The 16,278-nt window shown below is 34.5% G+C and overlaps 1 protein-coding gene across 8 annotated transcripts in view; it reads left to right on the top strand.

Moving 5' to 3' along the window:
* The window catches only part of CEP44 (centrosomal protein 44), a 33,618-nt gene that overhangs the window by 3,969 nt on the left and 13,371 nt on the right, over window positions 1-16,278 (top strand). For 4 of the 8 annotated variants that reach the window (XM_040231403.1, XM_040231330.1, XM_040231491.1 and 1 more), the window contains 8 exons: window positions 4,383-4,521; window positions 7,109-7,256; window positions 8,404-8,550; window positions 9,157-9,279; window positions 11,190-11,351; window positions 12,038-12,244; window positions 12,690-12,765; window positions 15,275-15,399. In XM_040231403.1, coding sequence (XP_040087337.1) covers window positions 4,433-4,521; window positions 7,109-7,256; window positions 8,404-8,550; window positions 9,157-9,279; window positions 11,190-11,351; window positions 12,038-12,244; window positions 12,690-12,765; window positions 15,275-15,399 — 1,077 coding nt within the window. In that variant the 5' untranslated portion in view covers window positions 4,383-4,432. Of the gene's footprint in view, window positions 1-4,382; window positions 4,522-7,108; window positions 7,257-8,403; window positions 8,551-9,156; window positions 9,280-11,189; window positions 11,352-12,037; window positions 12,245-12,689; window positions 12,766-12,868; window positions 12,978-15,274; window positions 15,400-15,652; window positions 15,691-16,278 lie in introns of those variants that run through there. The other 4 variants (XM_040231663.1, XM_040231572.1, XM_040231913.1 and 1 more) reach the window with 3 other exon arrangements.

The raw sequence follows: 16,278 nt of genomic DNA on the forward strand, positions 1-16,278 counted from the left end.
GTTCCTGTTCAGATCTCTTTCCTATTTTTCTATTGAGTTGTCTTTCTTATTACTTTGTAGGATTTTTTTTTTAATCTTTTTGTTGGTTATGTATATTGACAGTATCAGCTTCCCCTCAATGACTTATCTTTCCATTCTCCTAATGGTATCTTTCGATGAACAGAAGATAGAAAGTTTATTGTGGCTCATTTTATCAGTCTTAAGAAATCTTTATGTACCTGAAGAATCATGTATTCTATTCTATAATCTCCAAAAAGCCTATCTGTCTTATATTTCACATTTAGATCTTTGACAAACCTGTAATTGATTGTAAAGGATATAAAGTTTCCTTTACATCAAGGAGGTCAACATTTATTTATCCCATCTGGGTATTCAGTTGACATAGTACACTTTATTGAAAAAGAGCATCCATTCCCCAGGGCTATTCTCCATCAACTTTGTCATAAGTCTAGTGTTGATATATGCATGGTCTATTTCTGTGCATTATTCTATTTCATTGTTGTGTTGGTAGATTCTAAATTTAACTTTATAATGACTCTCCATATCCAATGGTTGAATTTTCCAATTTTGATCATCTTCACCATGGTGTTATTTTCCATTTATCTTTTGCATATCTATGCAAATTTTAGAATCAGCTTGTGAATTTCCACCTTTAAAAAACTACAGTGTGTTTTGGTGGGGCATGGGATGGAGGGAATACACTGAATTATGAGATCAACTTATTGAGTCTTTAAATCCTTGATCTGAATGTAGACCTCTTATTTAGGGCTTTATAGCAGTAAAGTTTTCTGTTTTTTTGTTTTGTTTTGTTTGAGGTCTTACAGATCCATTTTAAATTTATTCACACATTTATGATATTTGAAGCTAGTGAATTATTTATACATATATTTTAAAACATATTTTCTAAATTATTTGAGAAATAACAGAGAAATACAATCGATATTTGTGTATTGACCTTCAGTCCAGCAACCTTGCTAAATTCGTTTTATTTCTTTTGAATTTTTTCAAATATAATCTGTGAGTAGTAACATTTTTATTTTCTTCCTTTGTAGTTTTTATTTCTTTTTCTTGTATTTTTGTACTAAGACCCGTAGTACAATATTGAATAGAAATGGTAAGAGTGAATAAACTTGCCTTTTCCCCATCTCAGGAAGAAAGCTTTCAATATTTCACCTTTACATATGATGTTTACAGTAAATTTTTTTGTAAATATCCTGTAGATGATGGCAAGCAGTTCCCTTCTATTCCTAGTATTGTAAATGTTGACTTTTATCAAATGCTTATTTTACATATATTGAAATCATTATAAGACTTTTTTTCTTTATTTGTTCACATTGAATTATGCTGATTTTTGTTGTTGTTGTTGTTCAGGTAGTTTCAGCTTTGATCTCTGGAAGCTGTTTCATTCCCTATGACATACTCCTATCAGTGTGGGATTGGTTTCTTTGTTTTGTGTGTACTTTTTTACTTTCTAGAATGATATAATGATAAAACGAGCCTCAGGCTCATCTTGTATATTTCCTGCCCCAGTCTGAGAATTGGCCATTTCTCCAGGGAGCCAGCATTGCACATATTTCTGTATCTATATTAAGCTAAACATGAGTTCACACTGATATGTTGAACTAATCCGCAAGGCAGGGCTGATTCCAGTCGCCTCCCTTTGCTTCTCTGTAAACACTTACTCCAGCAGTGAGAATCATACCTTCTACTATTCAGCCATCTGTTTACCTAATTGTTCAATTCCAGCGTATATGTGTAGAAGCATCATAACTCAGATGTACATGGGAAATGACTTTATACCTAGAGTACAGTGTTTATGTGCAGTTCATTTTCCCTTTAGTCTTCTAGATGCCTCTTATTTCCATAGTTAACTTAGCTTTCGACTTTTTTACCCTCCCCTTCTTTGAGGTTGCTTTGCACATTAACTGTTAGTGATCTTTCTTTTTACTTCTGAATCCTTGCAGCCATAATCTCTAGTTTTATTGTCTTTACAGTTTTGCCTTTTCCAGAGTGTTGTAAAATGGAAAGCAAACAATATGTAGTCTTTTCAAACTTGTTTCTTTTACTTAAGTAAGTAAGTAAGTAAGTAAAGTCACTCAGTCGTGTCCGACTCTTTGTGACTCCATGGACTGCAACCCACCAGGCTCCTCAGTCCATGGGATTCTCCAGGCAAGAATACTGGAGTGGGTTGCCATTTCCTTCTCCAGGGGATCTTCCCAACCCAGGGATCAAACCCAGGTCTCCCGCATTGGAGGCAGACGCTTTAACCTCTGAGCCACCAGGGAAGCCTTTTACTTAGCAAGATGCATTAAGGTTCATTTCTGTCTTGGTTGCCTTTCTTTGTTGTTGAATAATATACTGTTGTATAGATGTATTAGTTTTTTTTTTTTTAATTCATTTGCCTATTGAAGGACATCCTAATATCTTTTGGTTTTGGATGATTAAGAGGAAAGCTACTGTAAACATTTCCTTGCAGAATCTTGTATGTACATTTAAAATTTCAAATCAGTTGGGTAAATACTTACTAGCACAACTGCTGATTGTGTGACATTTAGCTTTTAAGAGTCTGCCAGACCATCTTCCAACATGACTATGCAGTTCGCATTCCCACCTGCCAAAAATGAGAGTTCTTGCTGCTATTCTCATAGGCCTTTGGTACTGTCAGTTTTTTGGATTCTAACCATTATAATAAGATATGCAGTGGTGTCATTTTTTAATTTATAATTACATAATGACATTTGATGTTGAGCATCTTACATGCTTATTTGCCATCTATATCTTCTTTGGGGCTTTCCAGGTGGCTCAGTGGTAAAGAATCTGCCTGCCAAGTAGGAAACAGGAGTTTGATACCTAGGTCAGGAAGATCCTCTGCATGAGGAAATGGCAACCTACTCCAGTATTCTCGCTTGGGAAATCCCATGGACAGAGGAGCCTGGCAGGCTATAGCCCATGAGTTCGCAAAGAGTTGGACGCACTTAAACCACCACCACCACATCTTTAATGAGACTTTCAGATACTAGGCCCATTTTTAAATAGGGTTGTTTTCTTACTCTAACATTTAAGAGTTCTTTGTGTACTTTGGAAATAAGTCTTTTATCTAGTTTGTATTTTATAAATATTCTATCTGTGACCTATCTGTTCATTCTCTAACAGTGTATTTTGTAGAAGTTTTAAATTTTAATGAATTCCAACTCAATATTTTGTGGGTTGTGCTGATTTTTCTAAAAACTCTTTGTTAAACTTGGGGATCATAGGTAGTTGTCTATCGGAACAGGTTATATATGGAGGGAGGGAGTGGAAGCAGAGGAACAGTAAATCTCTAGGGTTTAGTCACTTCTTATGTCAACCTTCAAATAATCATTCTTATTTCAAGCCCCTGGCTGTACCCCTCAGGAAAATCAAGGACCCTCATTTCTGAACCTGTCTTGCTGTTGTCGGTTTCCTCCTAAATAGGTGGATGGGGTTGGTCTAGCTTTGCTCTGCTAGGTTGGTTGTTAACTCATCCATCTGTTTTCCATCTTCCAAAATTGTGTCCTGTGGAGTCCCCTCTGGTTTTCTTTTTCCTAATGAGTATATATGGTTGCTAATTATTTACTTTCATTTTACTGGAGTTTAGAAAAGGGAATAAAGGTAACATACATTTTAATCTGCCATATGTAATTAGCTGAATCCTGAATTTTTTTAAACTCATCTATTTTTATTTTTTAAGCAAGCCATCTGATTTACAGCTATGTAAGTTCAGAGCCCTGGGAATACTGACTAAACCTGTGCTTAATTTCTTTGTCTCCATTTCCTACTGATTTTATTATGTACCCTTTAGAAAGTAGCCAAAATAGTCATTGATAGAGATTATTTTAGGGGGATATGTCTTCCCAAATGGTACTTTGTTGTACCATAATTTAAGTATTTGTGAGAGTGTCATATAATATCAGTGGTAAAGAATCTGCATGCCAATGCAGGAGGCACAAGAGATGTGGGTTCAATCCCTGAGCTGGGAAGCTGCCCTGGAGGAGGAAAGGGCAACCTACTCCAGTATTCTTGCCTGGAAAATGCTATGGACAGAGGAGCCCATGGGCTACAGTCCATGGGATCACAAAGAGACATGACTGAGAACACACACATGTAATATCAGACTCATTGCAAGAAGATGAACATCTGGCAAACTTACTTTTTTTTTTTAAATGAAAAAATGTTGAAGGGAAAAGTGCACCTGACATTCAGGAATATATAGAGGACACGAGACCAATAGGGAAGATGAATTGGGGGAAAATAGCTCAAATAAGTACAGTAAATGTGTATGAGCTATGAACAAAAGAGATTAAATAAGCTTCAGAAATACAGAGAGTTAAACAATGTCTCATGGATTTCTTTTTTTTTTTCAGGTGAAAAATTAGATAATTTTCAAAGCTGAAGTTGAATCAAACGTTAAATAATGGCAACAGGTGATTTAAAAAGAAGCTTACGGAACTTAGAACAAGTGCTTCGCTCGCTAAATTATCCTAGAGAGGTGGATTGTGTAGGGTAAGCTGCCATATTGAACTTCTTTGTACTATTTTCACTAATGATGTGAGGTAACATTTGACATGGGAGGAGTATCTAAATGAAAGTACAGATTTTATATAGGTCCTTTAATTTTTTTCATTGAAGTTACTGAGATATTTTAGAAAGCAGTTAGGAGTTTGTTTCTAAGTAGGAATTAATGAAAAATTCCAACTCAAGAGATTTGAAACAGCTTTTAGAAGTAGAAGCACAATATTGTAAGTACAGTCTCTGTACAACTTTTAATCTCATGGAAGTATAATGGATTTCATTAATTCTTTAGTTTACCAGCCTCTCACATTTAGTTGGGTGGTATTCCTTTTTGATTTGGAAGATTCTAGTTAACAGATTTCTTATGACAACTTATATCATACTTGTAGATTGTTATTAAGCTGTCTCACTTAATAGCCCCACTTTGAACCATTTGCTTTAGTTTCCATTGTCCAAATATGACTGACTTGCCTTTGTAAAATATAGCAACATGTTTCTTCTCTAATTCTGCTAGTCTCATATACACTCCTATCATTCTTTAGCCTTTGATACCTCTTTTCCTTCCTATGTGGTGTTGCTGACTGATTAAATATTTCTCCCAGTAGAATGCAGCTTGACGTCTGGTGCTTTTATTCAATTCACTGCAGTTTCCCCCTTTCTAGAACTGCATGGAACATCTTAGAAGCTAATTAGACGTTTATTCTATGAATGTTTTGAGGGACAAGTTCATATTAGGTATGTGTTCAAGTAGTGAGTGAACCTGAGTTAAACCAACTCAGTAGCATCCAAGATATTCTCATTGTGAATCAGGGAAAACTAAGAGAAGGCTGCCATTGAAGGGGTAGTGAAGAGACAAGGGAAAGTTTAGCTCAGATGACTGTTATTATGACCATCATTTGTGAGAAGCAGAAGGTTATTCCCTAATCTGCTCCCATACTATGTACCGGTCATATATTGGTTTCTCAAAACAAGGACATCTCTACTATCCAGACTTGCAGGGACTAATCAGTTTGAGTAACCACATTTTCTTCTTCCCACTTTGAAGCAGTAACATTTTAAAAGGCATTTTGGATAGAAATAATTCTGAAAAGTACTGATTATTCTCCTCTCTTCTGAGTATAGCATTCAAACATTTGATTTTTCTTATTGACCTAAGCTTATCATTAAGAACAAGTTTATTTTATAATGTAGTAATGTCTGCAGGGTTTATTGACATGGGGTTGGGGGAGGTAACACTATCTTGCTGCTTCAGATTGCTCTCCTTGGCCACACACACACACACACATACACACACATACACACACCCTCCCCTGCCCCCCGCTCCATGTATTTTGGGTTTCTTTTTACTTTTTCCCTTTTTAAAGTTTTATCCTGACATCTGTTGTTTTTTGTGTTGGCTTGCCAATTTATAGTATCTGTTTTTCTTACTGTTTCTAGTCTAAGTCCATGGAAACTGGATAACCAAGATTTTTGAGATTATTTAGCAAAAGAGGTATTCATTACAGACTGTTTTCTATTATAATGTTCATAAAATAGACAGATTTTTCTGTAAAAAGTGCTTTTTCATGTTCTATTCTGAACTGTCTTACAGAGAGACAGAGTTGCCAGAGCAGTTTTCTCATTGAGTAAATTATAATTGTACCCATAAAGATAAAAGATGAACAATTTAGTTTTGTCCTGAAAAAACAAAATGTAATGTTATCATATTTGTTCTCTTCCTTATTTTAAAATTTGGGGCAGGATGGGGAGATTTATATACATGTTTGAATTTTGTGGAAAACAATCATTTGAAGTAAGTGCATTGTTACATCAGTTGAACAAATACTTGTTGTGCTTTGTTGAGAGAGAATCAGTGAAGGCACTTCTTGGTGAGAAAGATCCATGTGTGGAGACAGTTAGACAACAGTACCAGACAAGGGCATGAGGCATCAGATCCTGAACACCTGGGGAGTTGTTCTAGAAAGATCCTTGTGGGTCAGAAAGATGGCTTCATGGAAGGCTTGAGATTGGATGGATTATTCATACGGAATGAATGACACATAACTGAAGAGAAAGACATACTTTTCTAGGCTAGAAGAATTAGCATAATCTAACAAGGTAGATTCCAAATGAGCCTGATGTCAGGGGAAGATCATAAACTGGTCAACCTTGGTAGCAGTGATACCTTTTCCAGCCCTGGTATCCTCATCTGTAACTTAGAATTTATAGTATTTTTCTCTTGGAGGTTTATGATAAAGAGTAAGTGAGGTAATATGAGAATGTTTGCAAAACCATGAAGCCTACTTGCGTACTGTAAGGAGGTACATTTGCTGTATTGGTAGGAGAAAATAGACTAGATCAAGTAAGGCCAGTCTTTGGAAAATCAATAAATACTGTGATAAACAGACTGTTGGTATTGATACTGGAGAGTTTTTGTTTCATAGTAATTTGGCTGCACTGGTTTAGAGTAGGGAGTGAAATCTGAAGGGTCTCGTGCATCACCTAATTATTATGACTGTTGTGTTAAATTATGAGTTTATAACAGCTTTTCGTTATGGAATTAAGCATATTAAAATTTTTTTTCTTTTTTTCCATACAGTTTGGTAAAGGGAGATACAGCAGCCTCTCTGCCCATCATCAGCTATTCCCTTACCTCATACTCACCCTATGTAGCAGAACTTCTGGTTGACTCCAATGTTGAGCTCCTAGCAAAGAATGACTTGCGCTTCATAGATACTGTCTATAAGGTATTTTGAGTTTATGAAACAATAATTCTTTTAGAAGTCATCGAATGGTTTTTTTAGATCAATATTTTTATAACTCCTTACATATATAGTTGACAGTGTTTTCATATGTATTTATCTTATGTAAATGCAGTCTCTGTTACAATCAAGATGCAGTTTGTTTGCTTTTATGTTTCATACTCTAATAAATATGATGACTGGTAAACATTTATCATTGATTATCATTTGTCTATTTTATATCTGTTTTTAGTAAAATTTGGTATACTGGCAGAAGTTAGAGTGAATGTAATTAAGTAAAATTTGTGGTTCACAGAATTGTGAGTCAATTTATTAATTTAGTTGTTTGTAAGAAGGAACTGCAACTTATGGTAGAACAACTTGTGTTCCTTGAGATCTGAAACCATGTCTTATTATCTACTTTGGCATCTACACTCGTACTACATGTATCCTGAACTTAATCTCTGTTTGATTTTTCAAAGCCCTACTTTGTATCATTAATTTTATTTATGTACTGTGGTTTATGTAACCTTAAAAAAATAGTAAAAGCCAATTTATCAAATCAAATCTGCTTTTTTTCTTTCTTTTTTAAGTAAAGAGTTTGATGAGATGGTAGCTTTTATATGTAGTCTCTGTTTAATCTTCCCTTTCTTTGCTTCTTACCTCAGAAAGCATCCATGGCTGCCTAAAAGGACTTCTAGGAAATCTGAGGTTACACAGAAGAGATTTTGGAAATTACTGTTTTAATCGTTTCTTTCATTTTACACAGGAGAAATTGAAACTGAGTAGCCTACTGACTTGTCTAAAAATTGTCATAATTTCTATAAACAAGGAGAACTATGGTTTTCTGATACCTGGTATTAGCAAGCAAGAGTTTTTCTAGTTCCTATGAGAGTATTTGAAACTTTTGATGGTTATCTTTTCCATCTTTCCGGATAGCTATCTGGTACATTCTTAGCTACCTGTTTTCTACCCATTTCCTACTTAATCCGATCTCAGCACCCCTACAAATCTCTTTAGTGCCCTTTCTATAGTGGCTTAATCCTCCCCCATCTCTTAAAAATGGTAGTATATCCCTGGTCATTTACCATTTTAGATTTTTGAAAGAAATTGCTCCCAACCTTTATGCTGGTCTATTATTTCCTCTTTACAGCTTCTTCGTGATCAATTTAATTATAAACCAATCTTGACAAAAAAGCAGTTTATCCAGTGTGGATTTGCAGAGTGGAAAATCCAAATTATATGTGATATTTTGAATTGTGTGATGAAAAAGCACAAGGAGTTGAGTAGTCTTGAGAAGGTAATTTTATTAATAGATTTTTAACTTATGTTAAGTGGCTATATTTTAATATATAAAGTCAATACCTAGTCAGCAAATTAATGCACAGTGCAATTACTGTGCTACTCACAGATCTGAGTGGCCTTACAATGCCTGATGTTTGCTTTAAATACAAGTCATTTGTTTTGACACATTTGTAACTTGGAGCTACTAGTCCTAAACTAATATAACAAACTAACATAACACATTTTCATCACTTTGTAGTTTTCAAAAAACATGTGGTCTCATTAGACTTGCAGTATTTGGCAGTCACATTTCCTGATAATTTAAATGGTAGAGGAATTTAATATATACATGCTATCTTCCCACATAGTTTAGAAAGAAAGAAAGTGAAGTCGCTCAGTCGTGTCCGACTCTTTGTGACCCCATGGACTGTAGCCTAACAGACTCCTCCCTCCATGGGATTATCCAGGCAAGAATACTGGAGTGGGTTGCCATTTCCTTCTCCAGGGGATCTTCCCGACCCAGGGATCAAACCTGGCTCTCCCGCATTCCAGGCAGACACTTTAAAATCTGAGCCACCAGGGAAGCACATAGTTTATGAAGTCTTAATACCTTTTTTTTCAGACTCCATCACAACAAAGGAAAAAGACCAGTTCTGCTAAGTCAGAACCTTGTTCAGGTGCCGAGAAGACATCTGCTGAACCTGTGGGCATTGATGTCACTGGCAGATTTGTGACCTCAGGAAAGGTGGGACAGTACAAAGAGAGTGTGTCGAGTTAAGAATTACCTGCCTAACTGATCCAACACACAGGGTTCCCTTTTCTGCCTAACATCTAGAAAAACATTCTACTCAAACATTAGAGTGTAAGGATTTTTCACAATACGTATCGTGTATTTTCTGGGAACATTCCTAAAGTTAGAAGAAGAGGGTAGAAATGTACAGTTGAACATGTTTTCTCTTTATATTTCAAATCCCAAATTCTGCCTCTTGTGATGGTGAAAATTTACTCTTAATTATGTATCTAATCTTCTTAAAGGCCTCCGCTTTAGTTCTAGGTCTTGATTTATATACATTTATATTTCTGTACCAGGAATGTAGGTTAGCCAATGGTTGATAGTCCTTAAATCTATAATCTGGTTTGGGGATGGTGTTCTGAATATTTTCTGTTTGTTGGTCGATACTTTCCCTGCCCTTGTCTGCTTCAAGAAGCTGTGGCTGAATGAGTTCAATGCATGTAGGGATAGTTTTTCTATCTCCAAGGGAAAATGAAGCCATAATATTATTTTATAATGGTAAATATGCTTTCAACTGTCTTGCGCATGGGGCAAACCCATCGAGACCGAAGGATAGACTATCAGACAGATAATCAATGTGTCATTAGATACAGGATTTGAGTATATTTTAGCTGACGTAAGATTCAGGGAATTATTTTTCCCCAGTTCATAATATGAGTTATATAAGCAGAATCTGTGAAGAAAAAGGCTCCTATGTCAGGAACTTAAAAAGAAAACTGTGCCTGTTCTGTCTCAGGTAATGAGGGCACTGTGAAAACAAATGTAACTGTCCTGAATCCTTTTTCAACTAGAATTTATCTAAACAAGGAATTTCTTATTCCGGATTTTTCAAATCTTCGTTGTGCTTTTTTAGCACAGTATTAGATACACTGTAGGGACTTAATGAATCTGAGTTGATATAACTGAATACATTTTTCAATCTTCTATTTCAGTGTGGGGCTAAGAAATGATCTAAATTGTCTTAACAGAAAAAGATACAAAATTTTAAGACATTAGACTTATTTTTAATTTTCTTAAAATTTCTTTTGTTATCCATCAAAGTTTTATCAATTCTATCAAAATTATCAGAAATTTGGATAGGTATTGAAGTTCATCCAGTTTAGAGAAGTTGGAGTCAGTAAGTACACTGGTTTACGTGAGAAGCTGAGTCAGTGCTAAAGTGAATTGTCTCCTTCCCCCATGCTTTTCTGGAGTGCTAGTTGTGGCTTCTGTGTCACATGTGCTGAGTTTTCATTGCACATATGCAGACTGTAGAAAAAGGAAGTGGGCAGAAGAGTCCTGCATAAATGCAGTTTCACCTAAAGATTCCTCTCAATGCTTTCCTTTTGTAATTGTTATTGACGGACTGATGTTTTGTGGTTTATTTAATAGAAAAAAACATTGTAATGAGTCCTTCTCATAAAGCCAGCTCAATTATCTATATATATGAATAGTGTGTTAACCTTTTAAAAACAACTTCCTCTTATGGACCTTCTCAAACATTTACCAAAGTATCCATTCAGAGTTTTAGCAATTTGTCAACTCTTTGCTAATCTTCTTTTATCTTAATTGTAATCACTTTTCTCAACATCTTTTCCCCCAAATTGAAACCTTTTGAAACAAGTCACAGACGTCATTGAATAGATTATTTCAATATTTTATAAAATATAAAAATGCTTTTTAAAAATCATGACCACAACTTTATCATCACATATAAAATATTAATAAATTTGTAATATTTGGTGTATGCATATATGGTAATTTATACTTTTATAGATCTTAAATGGAAAATAGGATGTTTGGTTTGAAAAATTACTATGTGTGTTTAAAATAATTGTGGAAGAGAACATGAAAGCACCTCTGATGTATTTTTCTCTATGCAGAAGAAAGCTGTGGTGATCCGACACCTGTACAATGAAGATGGTGCTAACATTCCTGAAGATACAGTAACAGATGTTAACGAAGCATTTGATGTTTGTGACTTAAAGGCTGCTGAAATAACAATTCCTGAATTACAGGTTCCTGACATTAACTGTGAGCAACAAGTAAGAATTTGGGGCTTCTTGTCTTGAACCAGTATTTCTTGCTTTGATGTACATAATTATTTAAGCATCTAACCTTTGTAACATTTCTAGTCTTTTAAACTATTGATCATGACATGTTACCATTACTTAAGAATCACTAAGTCTTACTGAATATAATTAAAAAGATATTATTTGCTCCTCATGTTTAGGGTACTAGGAGAGGTGATGCAAAGATGGATAAGACATAGGACTTCTTCAAGCTTTACAATCTAGTGAGAGACGTAGACTACTTTGTAGTGAAGGTTCCTTTCCACCTCTTCCCTATATTGATGAATGGAAAAAATGATGCACTACAGCCCTTTCATTTTCCTTTTGGGGCCCTTGCTGTCCTTTGTGCCCTCTTTCGCTCTCTTTCCATGAGTATTATTTCTATTACTTTGTAGTCACAGACCCCTGTTATAATGTCTGGTCATTACTGCTTCTGTTAAAACTTGTTTTTATGTCTTTTATGCCTTGTGACTTACATCTTATTATATAGCTGATATGTAAAAGCCACCAGATATCCATTAGGCTTATTTCCTGTTTATAGCAAAGGGAACAGTCTCAGTGTACTTTCATTTGTTGGTCATTTCCTCTTGGTTTTCCTAATTATAAGAACTATTAGTTACAGTTTTATTTTCCTAACTGATACTATTCTATCATTTTAGGATATAAAAGTCAATCCTGAGGTTACTGCATTACAGTCCATGCTTGCTGAATGCCAAGAAAAGCTTAAGAAACTGACTTGCATAGAGAGTAGATTAGAATCTTTGGAAGAAAAAATGAAAGGGAAAGTGATGGTGAATGAAAAAACCTGGGCTAATCTTCTGAGTCGTGTCACTCTCCTTGAAACAGAAATGCTTTTATCTAAAAAGGTATTTTCTTTCCTTTGCTTTTATAGAGTATCTCAGATATAATAAAGTACTTTTATTCATTATTATGTGTGTATTCTTCAGGATGCTAAATAAGAGACTGTTTTGGATCTTAGGAAATGTTTAGTTGGAATGAAGTCCTAGTTGGACACAGCCTGTTTGGTGGTGCCTGTTGTGACTATTGCTTTTCCCTTTATCCAGTAAGATAATCTGATGAACTTGTATCAATTTCTGGTCCTAGTCTATCTTTCCTTCTTAAAAAGTAGATTCAAGGTTTCTATCTCCTTCCACATTTGAAAGATCAATTTTTATATGTAGAGATATTTATGTTTTGCTTGTAAATAAAGTAAAAGTATCTAAGCATATATATGTTATGCTTAGCAGTAAGAATTTAAATTGAGAACATATCTTTTCATTTTATTCTAAATACTAAATTGTGTTATTTCAGAATAATGAATATATAGAGTTTAATGAGATGAGTGAAGACTATGCTTCCAGTAGTGACATGGACAGTCTCAATCCAGGTGAGCTCTTGGTGTATTGGAATTGGTGATATGATTAGGAGATTTCACAAAAATGTTTTTATAGTATTTGATTATTTTAATCCCTGAAACCTTATTTTTTTAGAAATTGCAAAACTAAGAAGAAAGAAAATATTGAACTTATAGACAAGTCAAGAGTTGCTAGAAAAGCCAACTTGCATATAGTAGTGGAATAAATTCCAGTGTACAAAATCGCAAACTTGTAGAGGCGTTTTATTCTTTTATTTGCAAAGTGCTTTAGAATAATAAATGGACCTCCATAGTTTCTCATTTAAATTTAAGCAATAATTTTCACCGGGAATGGCTTCCCTGGTAGCTCACATGGTAAAGAATCTGCCTGCAGTACAGGAGACCTGGGTTTAATCCCTGGGTCAGAAGATCCCCTGGAGAAGGGCATGGCAACCCACTGTAATATTCTTGGCTGGAAAATCCCATGGACAGAGGAGCCTGGCAGCTACAGTCCATGGGATCACAAAGAGCTGGACACGACTGAGCGCCTAACACATAACTTTCACATATGTGAATAATATATGTAAAAGAAAAAAAAACACATTTGTCAGTAACCTGTAATGTGTTAAAAACCTCTTATATTTCAACAGTTCACCGATGATGATAGAATGTGAAGGACCTAAAATTGGGGAAATCTCCATGTCCCTTAACTTCTTTGGCTACTGGCATTTCCATTGTGACTGAACAGCAGGGATAAGGTTTCTAAGCTGCTTTTCAGTGATAGCTTTTTTTTTTTTTTTTTGATTCTTACACTTTTTGAAAAGACAAAGGTCTAAATTTTGTCTCACGTTATAATTAAATCATATTTGCAGAAGAGACATTTTTCCGACTGAGAATTCATAATGAAGCTATAGTAATAAAAATTTAATTCTCAAGACAATACAAGTGCTTTATTATCCATATTTTACAGATGAGGAAGAGAGATATTTAACTGCCAAAAGCTACATAGCTACTGAATGATGGGACATGTTTGAATGGAGGCAAATTAGCTCTGATATTTTCTTCTCAGCACTGCATACTTAGTGTACATGCCAGTTTCATTCCACAGAGAACAATTTCAATATTTAGGTTATTAGGTACAGTTATTAGAGATGCTGTTTCTGGCATTAAATTTATTATAGACTACAAGTTTCAGATTTGGTAAAAGTTGACTTTTTTTCTCTTTATTATTCATTACTCAACAAATTTCTAAGGTCAGTTCCAAGACCCTTGAGAGCAAGAACTTTATGTTATGGTCTGTCCAGCATAATGTCTGTATTTTTGTCCCCAGAAAATATTTGCGGTAGAAATCAAATTTTCATGCATTGCAAGAATACTGAATGCCTGCTATTTGCAAATATTGTCTTTGCCAAGTTCAATGTTGCCTGTTTGGGCTTAAACTTTTTAAATAACATATTGCAGCACATACTATTAATCCCTTAGTTAAACACATAACCAAGTTTAAGACCTGCGCTAGGACTCAGTGATGAGCAGACAGACTACTGTCTGACATGGATTATAGATTAGGAGTGAGGTGAATACTTGTCTCAAAAAATTTTTAGTCTGACCCTGATCAATTAAGAGTCAAATTTATGAAGTTTATACATTATATCTTACCTATACATGCTACCTGGAAGAAGAGGGTTTGACTTCTTTTGATGCTGAGAGCAGCAGTTCACCAATCTGATCTTAGAATCATGTTGGGTTGGGGGTGGTTTCTGTGAAGTTCATGCTGATGAGTGAGTAGAGGAATGGAGCCAACAGGCAAGAGACTATGGCTTGATGAGAGCCTAAAGTTCTCATGTGGTAATACTCTGTTCCACAATACAAAGATTGTCTGTGTAGGCTTATGGTAAACTGTGTAAAATAGTTTAAATGGGTACCTAATTTTTTTTTTTTGGCCTTGTTTTTGCAAATGTACCATGACTAAAAATGCAGGGCTTATGGGGTTGATTGGACAGAAACTTGTCTTTTCTGTGATGTTCTATAATTGATTCAGTTGTAGGAAAGACTTGCCATCATTTTGCTGAATGAATAATATCAGGATACTGGAAAAAGGAAAGTTATTCAGTTATATAGAGAAATAAATCTGTGAACCCTGAATTTTAAGCAGTTTTTTCCATACATATCAACTAAGGGTAGAATGTTTCTTGATTTTTAGGAAGTATATACAGTCAGTTTTAGTAATAATTGCCACTATCTTAAGAAAAGAAAATTCATGGGTCGATAGTCTATATTTAAAAATACATTAACTTCTATATTCAGTTGATTGCTATCATGATAAAGATAATATTACTTTTCTTGATTTTTATTGGCCAATTTTTAACATCTAGATCTTCATGTGCAGGTCATTATCCTAAAAGAATATTAAAGACTCATCTAGACCTATACCAGTAGCCATTTTATATTGAGGTGTTTATTTTCCTTCCTTCTATACATAAAATTTTAGATATTTGACTCTCCCATGAAGGAAAAGTTAATCTAAAAATTAATTTCTCCACAGATAGAAAAAGCAAAGAGGAAAGGCATGCAAATATTCCTTTGTCCTCTGGTTATAGTACGGTGTCATCAGATTCAACTCCCAGAACCTCAACTGTTAATTACTGTGGTTTGAAAGAGATCTCAGAGGTAAGAAGAATCTGGCAACCATTTAACATGATTTCCTTTGTAATGTCAGAAAAAGTAAGCATTAGATTTAGTTGTAGATGCCATTGGCAAGAAAAATAGTGAAACTATAAATCTCAATCTCATAAAAATTCTTTGTGATAAATAAACAGTACTTAGTGCAGTGTTTTAGACTGTGTTTTATATGTTCATGGTCCATCTTGGATTATGGTTTACTTTGAGAAATCGCCTAAATTTGTTGCTTTTTAAATTAAAGGAAACAACAATGCAGAAAATGGAAAGGATGAAAAAAATGTAAGTAACCAAAAAAGGGCAACAGAGATTCATTTCTCTATAGGGAATTGTGTTGGATTACAGTATATAAAGAATGTACATGTGTGTTTCAAACCTTGAAGGTCTCTCAATCAGGTGTGGAATTTCCTTCAAGACTCCAGTGAATAATAAATCCATCTACAGTTATGTGTTTGTGAGATGAGTCACTGTTTTTGTTTCCAACAAGCGATGTAAAACATTGTTAATGAAATTAATTGCAGATTAAAGAGTGTGATGATATTTTTGGTTGATATTAATAATCAAGAAATTATCTATTTTTGATAACTAGTTTGTCAAACTGTTAAATTATGTATGTAGATGAATGGTTTGGGGACATATAAGTATTGTTAAAGTGTTGCTAGTCTTTTTCAGAAAGTTGTTGGTATGATAATACTGAATATAATACTTTCATCTAATACAAATATAAATTATGTGTATTTTTTAAAGAGAAGTTGAGATAAAATATGAAATTGTGTAAGATTATCATGCAGCCTACTACTTTAAAAAACTATCATTTTTTTTTGAAATTTGAAATGTGCTGAAATAACTTATGCTCCACGATTTAAAGAC

The sequence above is a fragment of the Oryx dammah genome, unplaced genomic scaffold (assembly GCF_014754425.2).
Source record: "Oryx dammah isolate SB20612 unplaced genomic scaffold, SCBI_Odam_1.1 HiC_scaffold_1, whole genome shotgun sequence".
NCBI lineage: Eukaryota > Metazoa > Chordata > Mammalia > Artiodactyla > Bovidae > Oryx > Oryx dammah.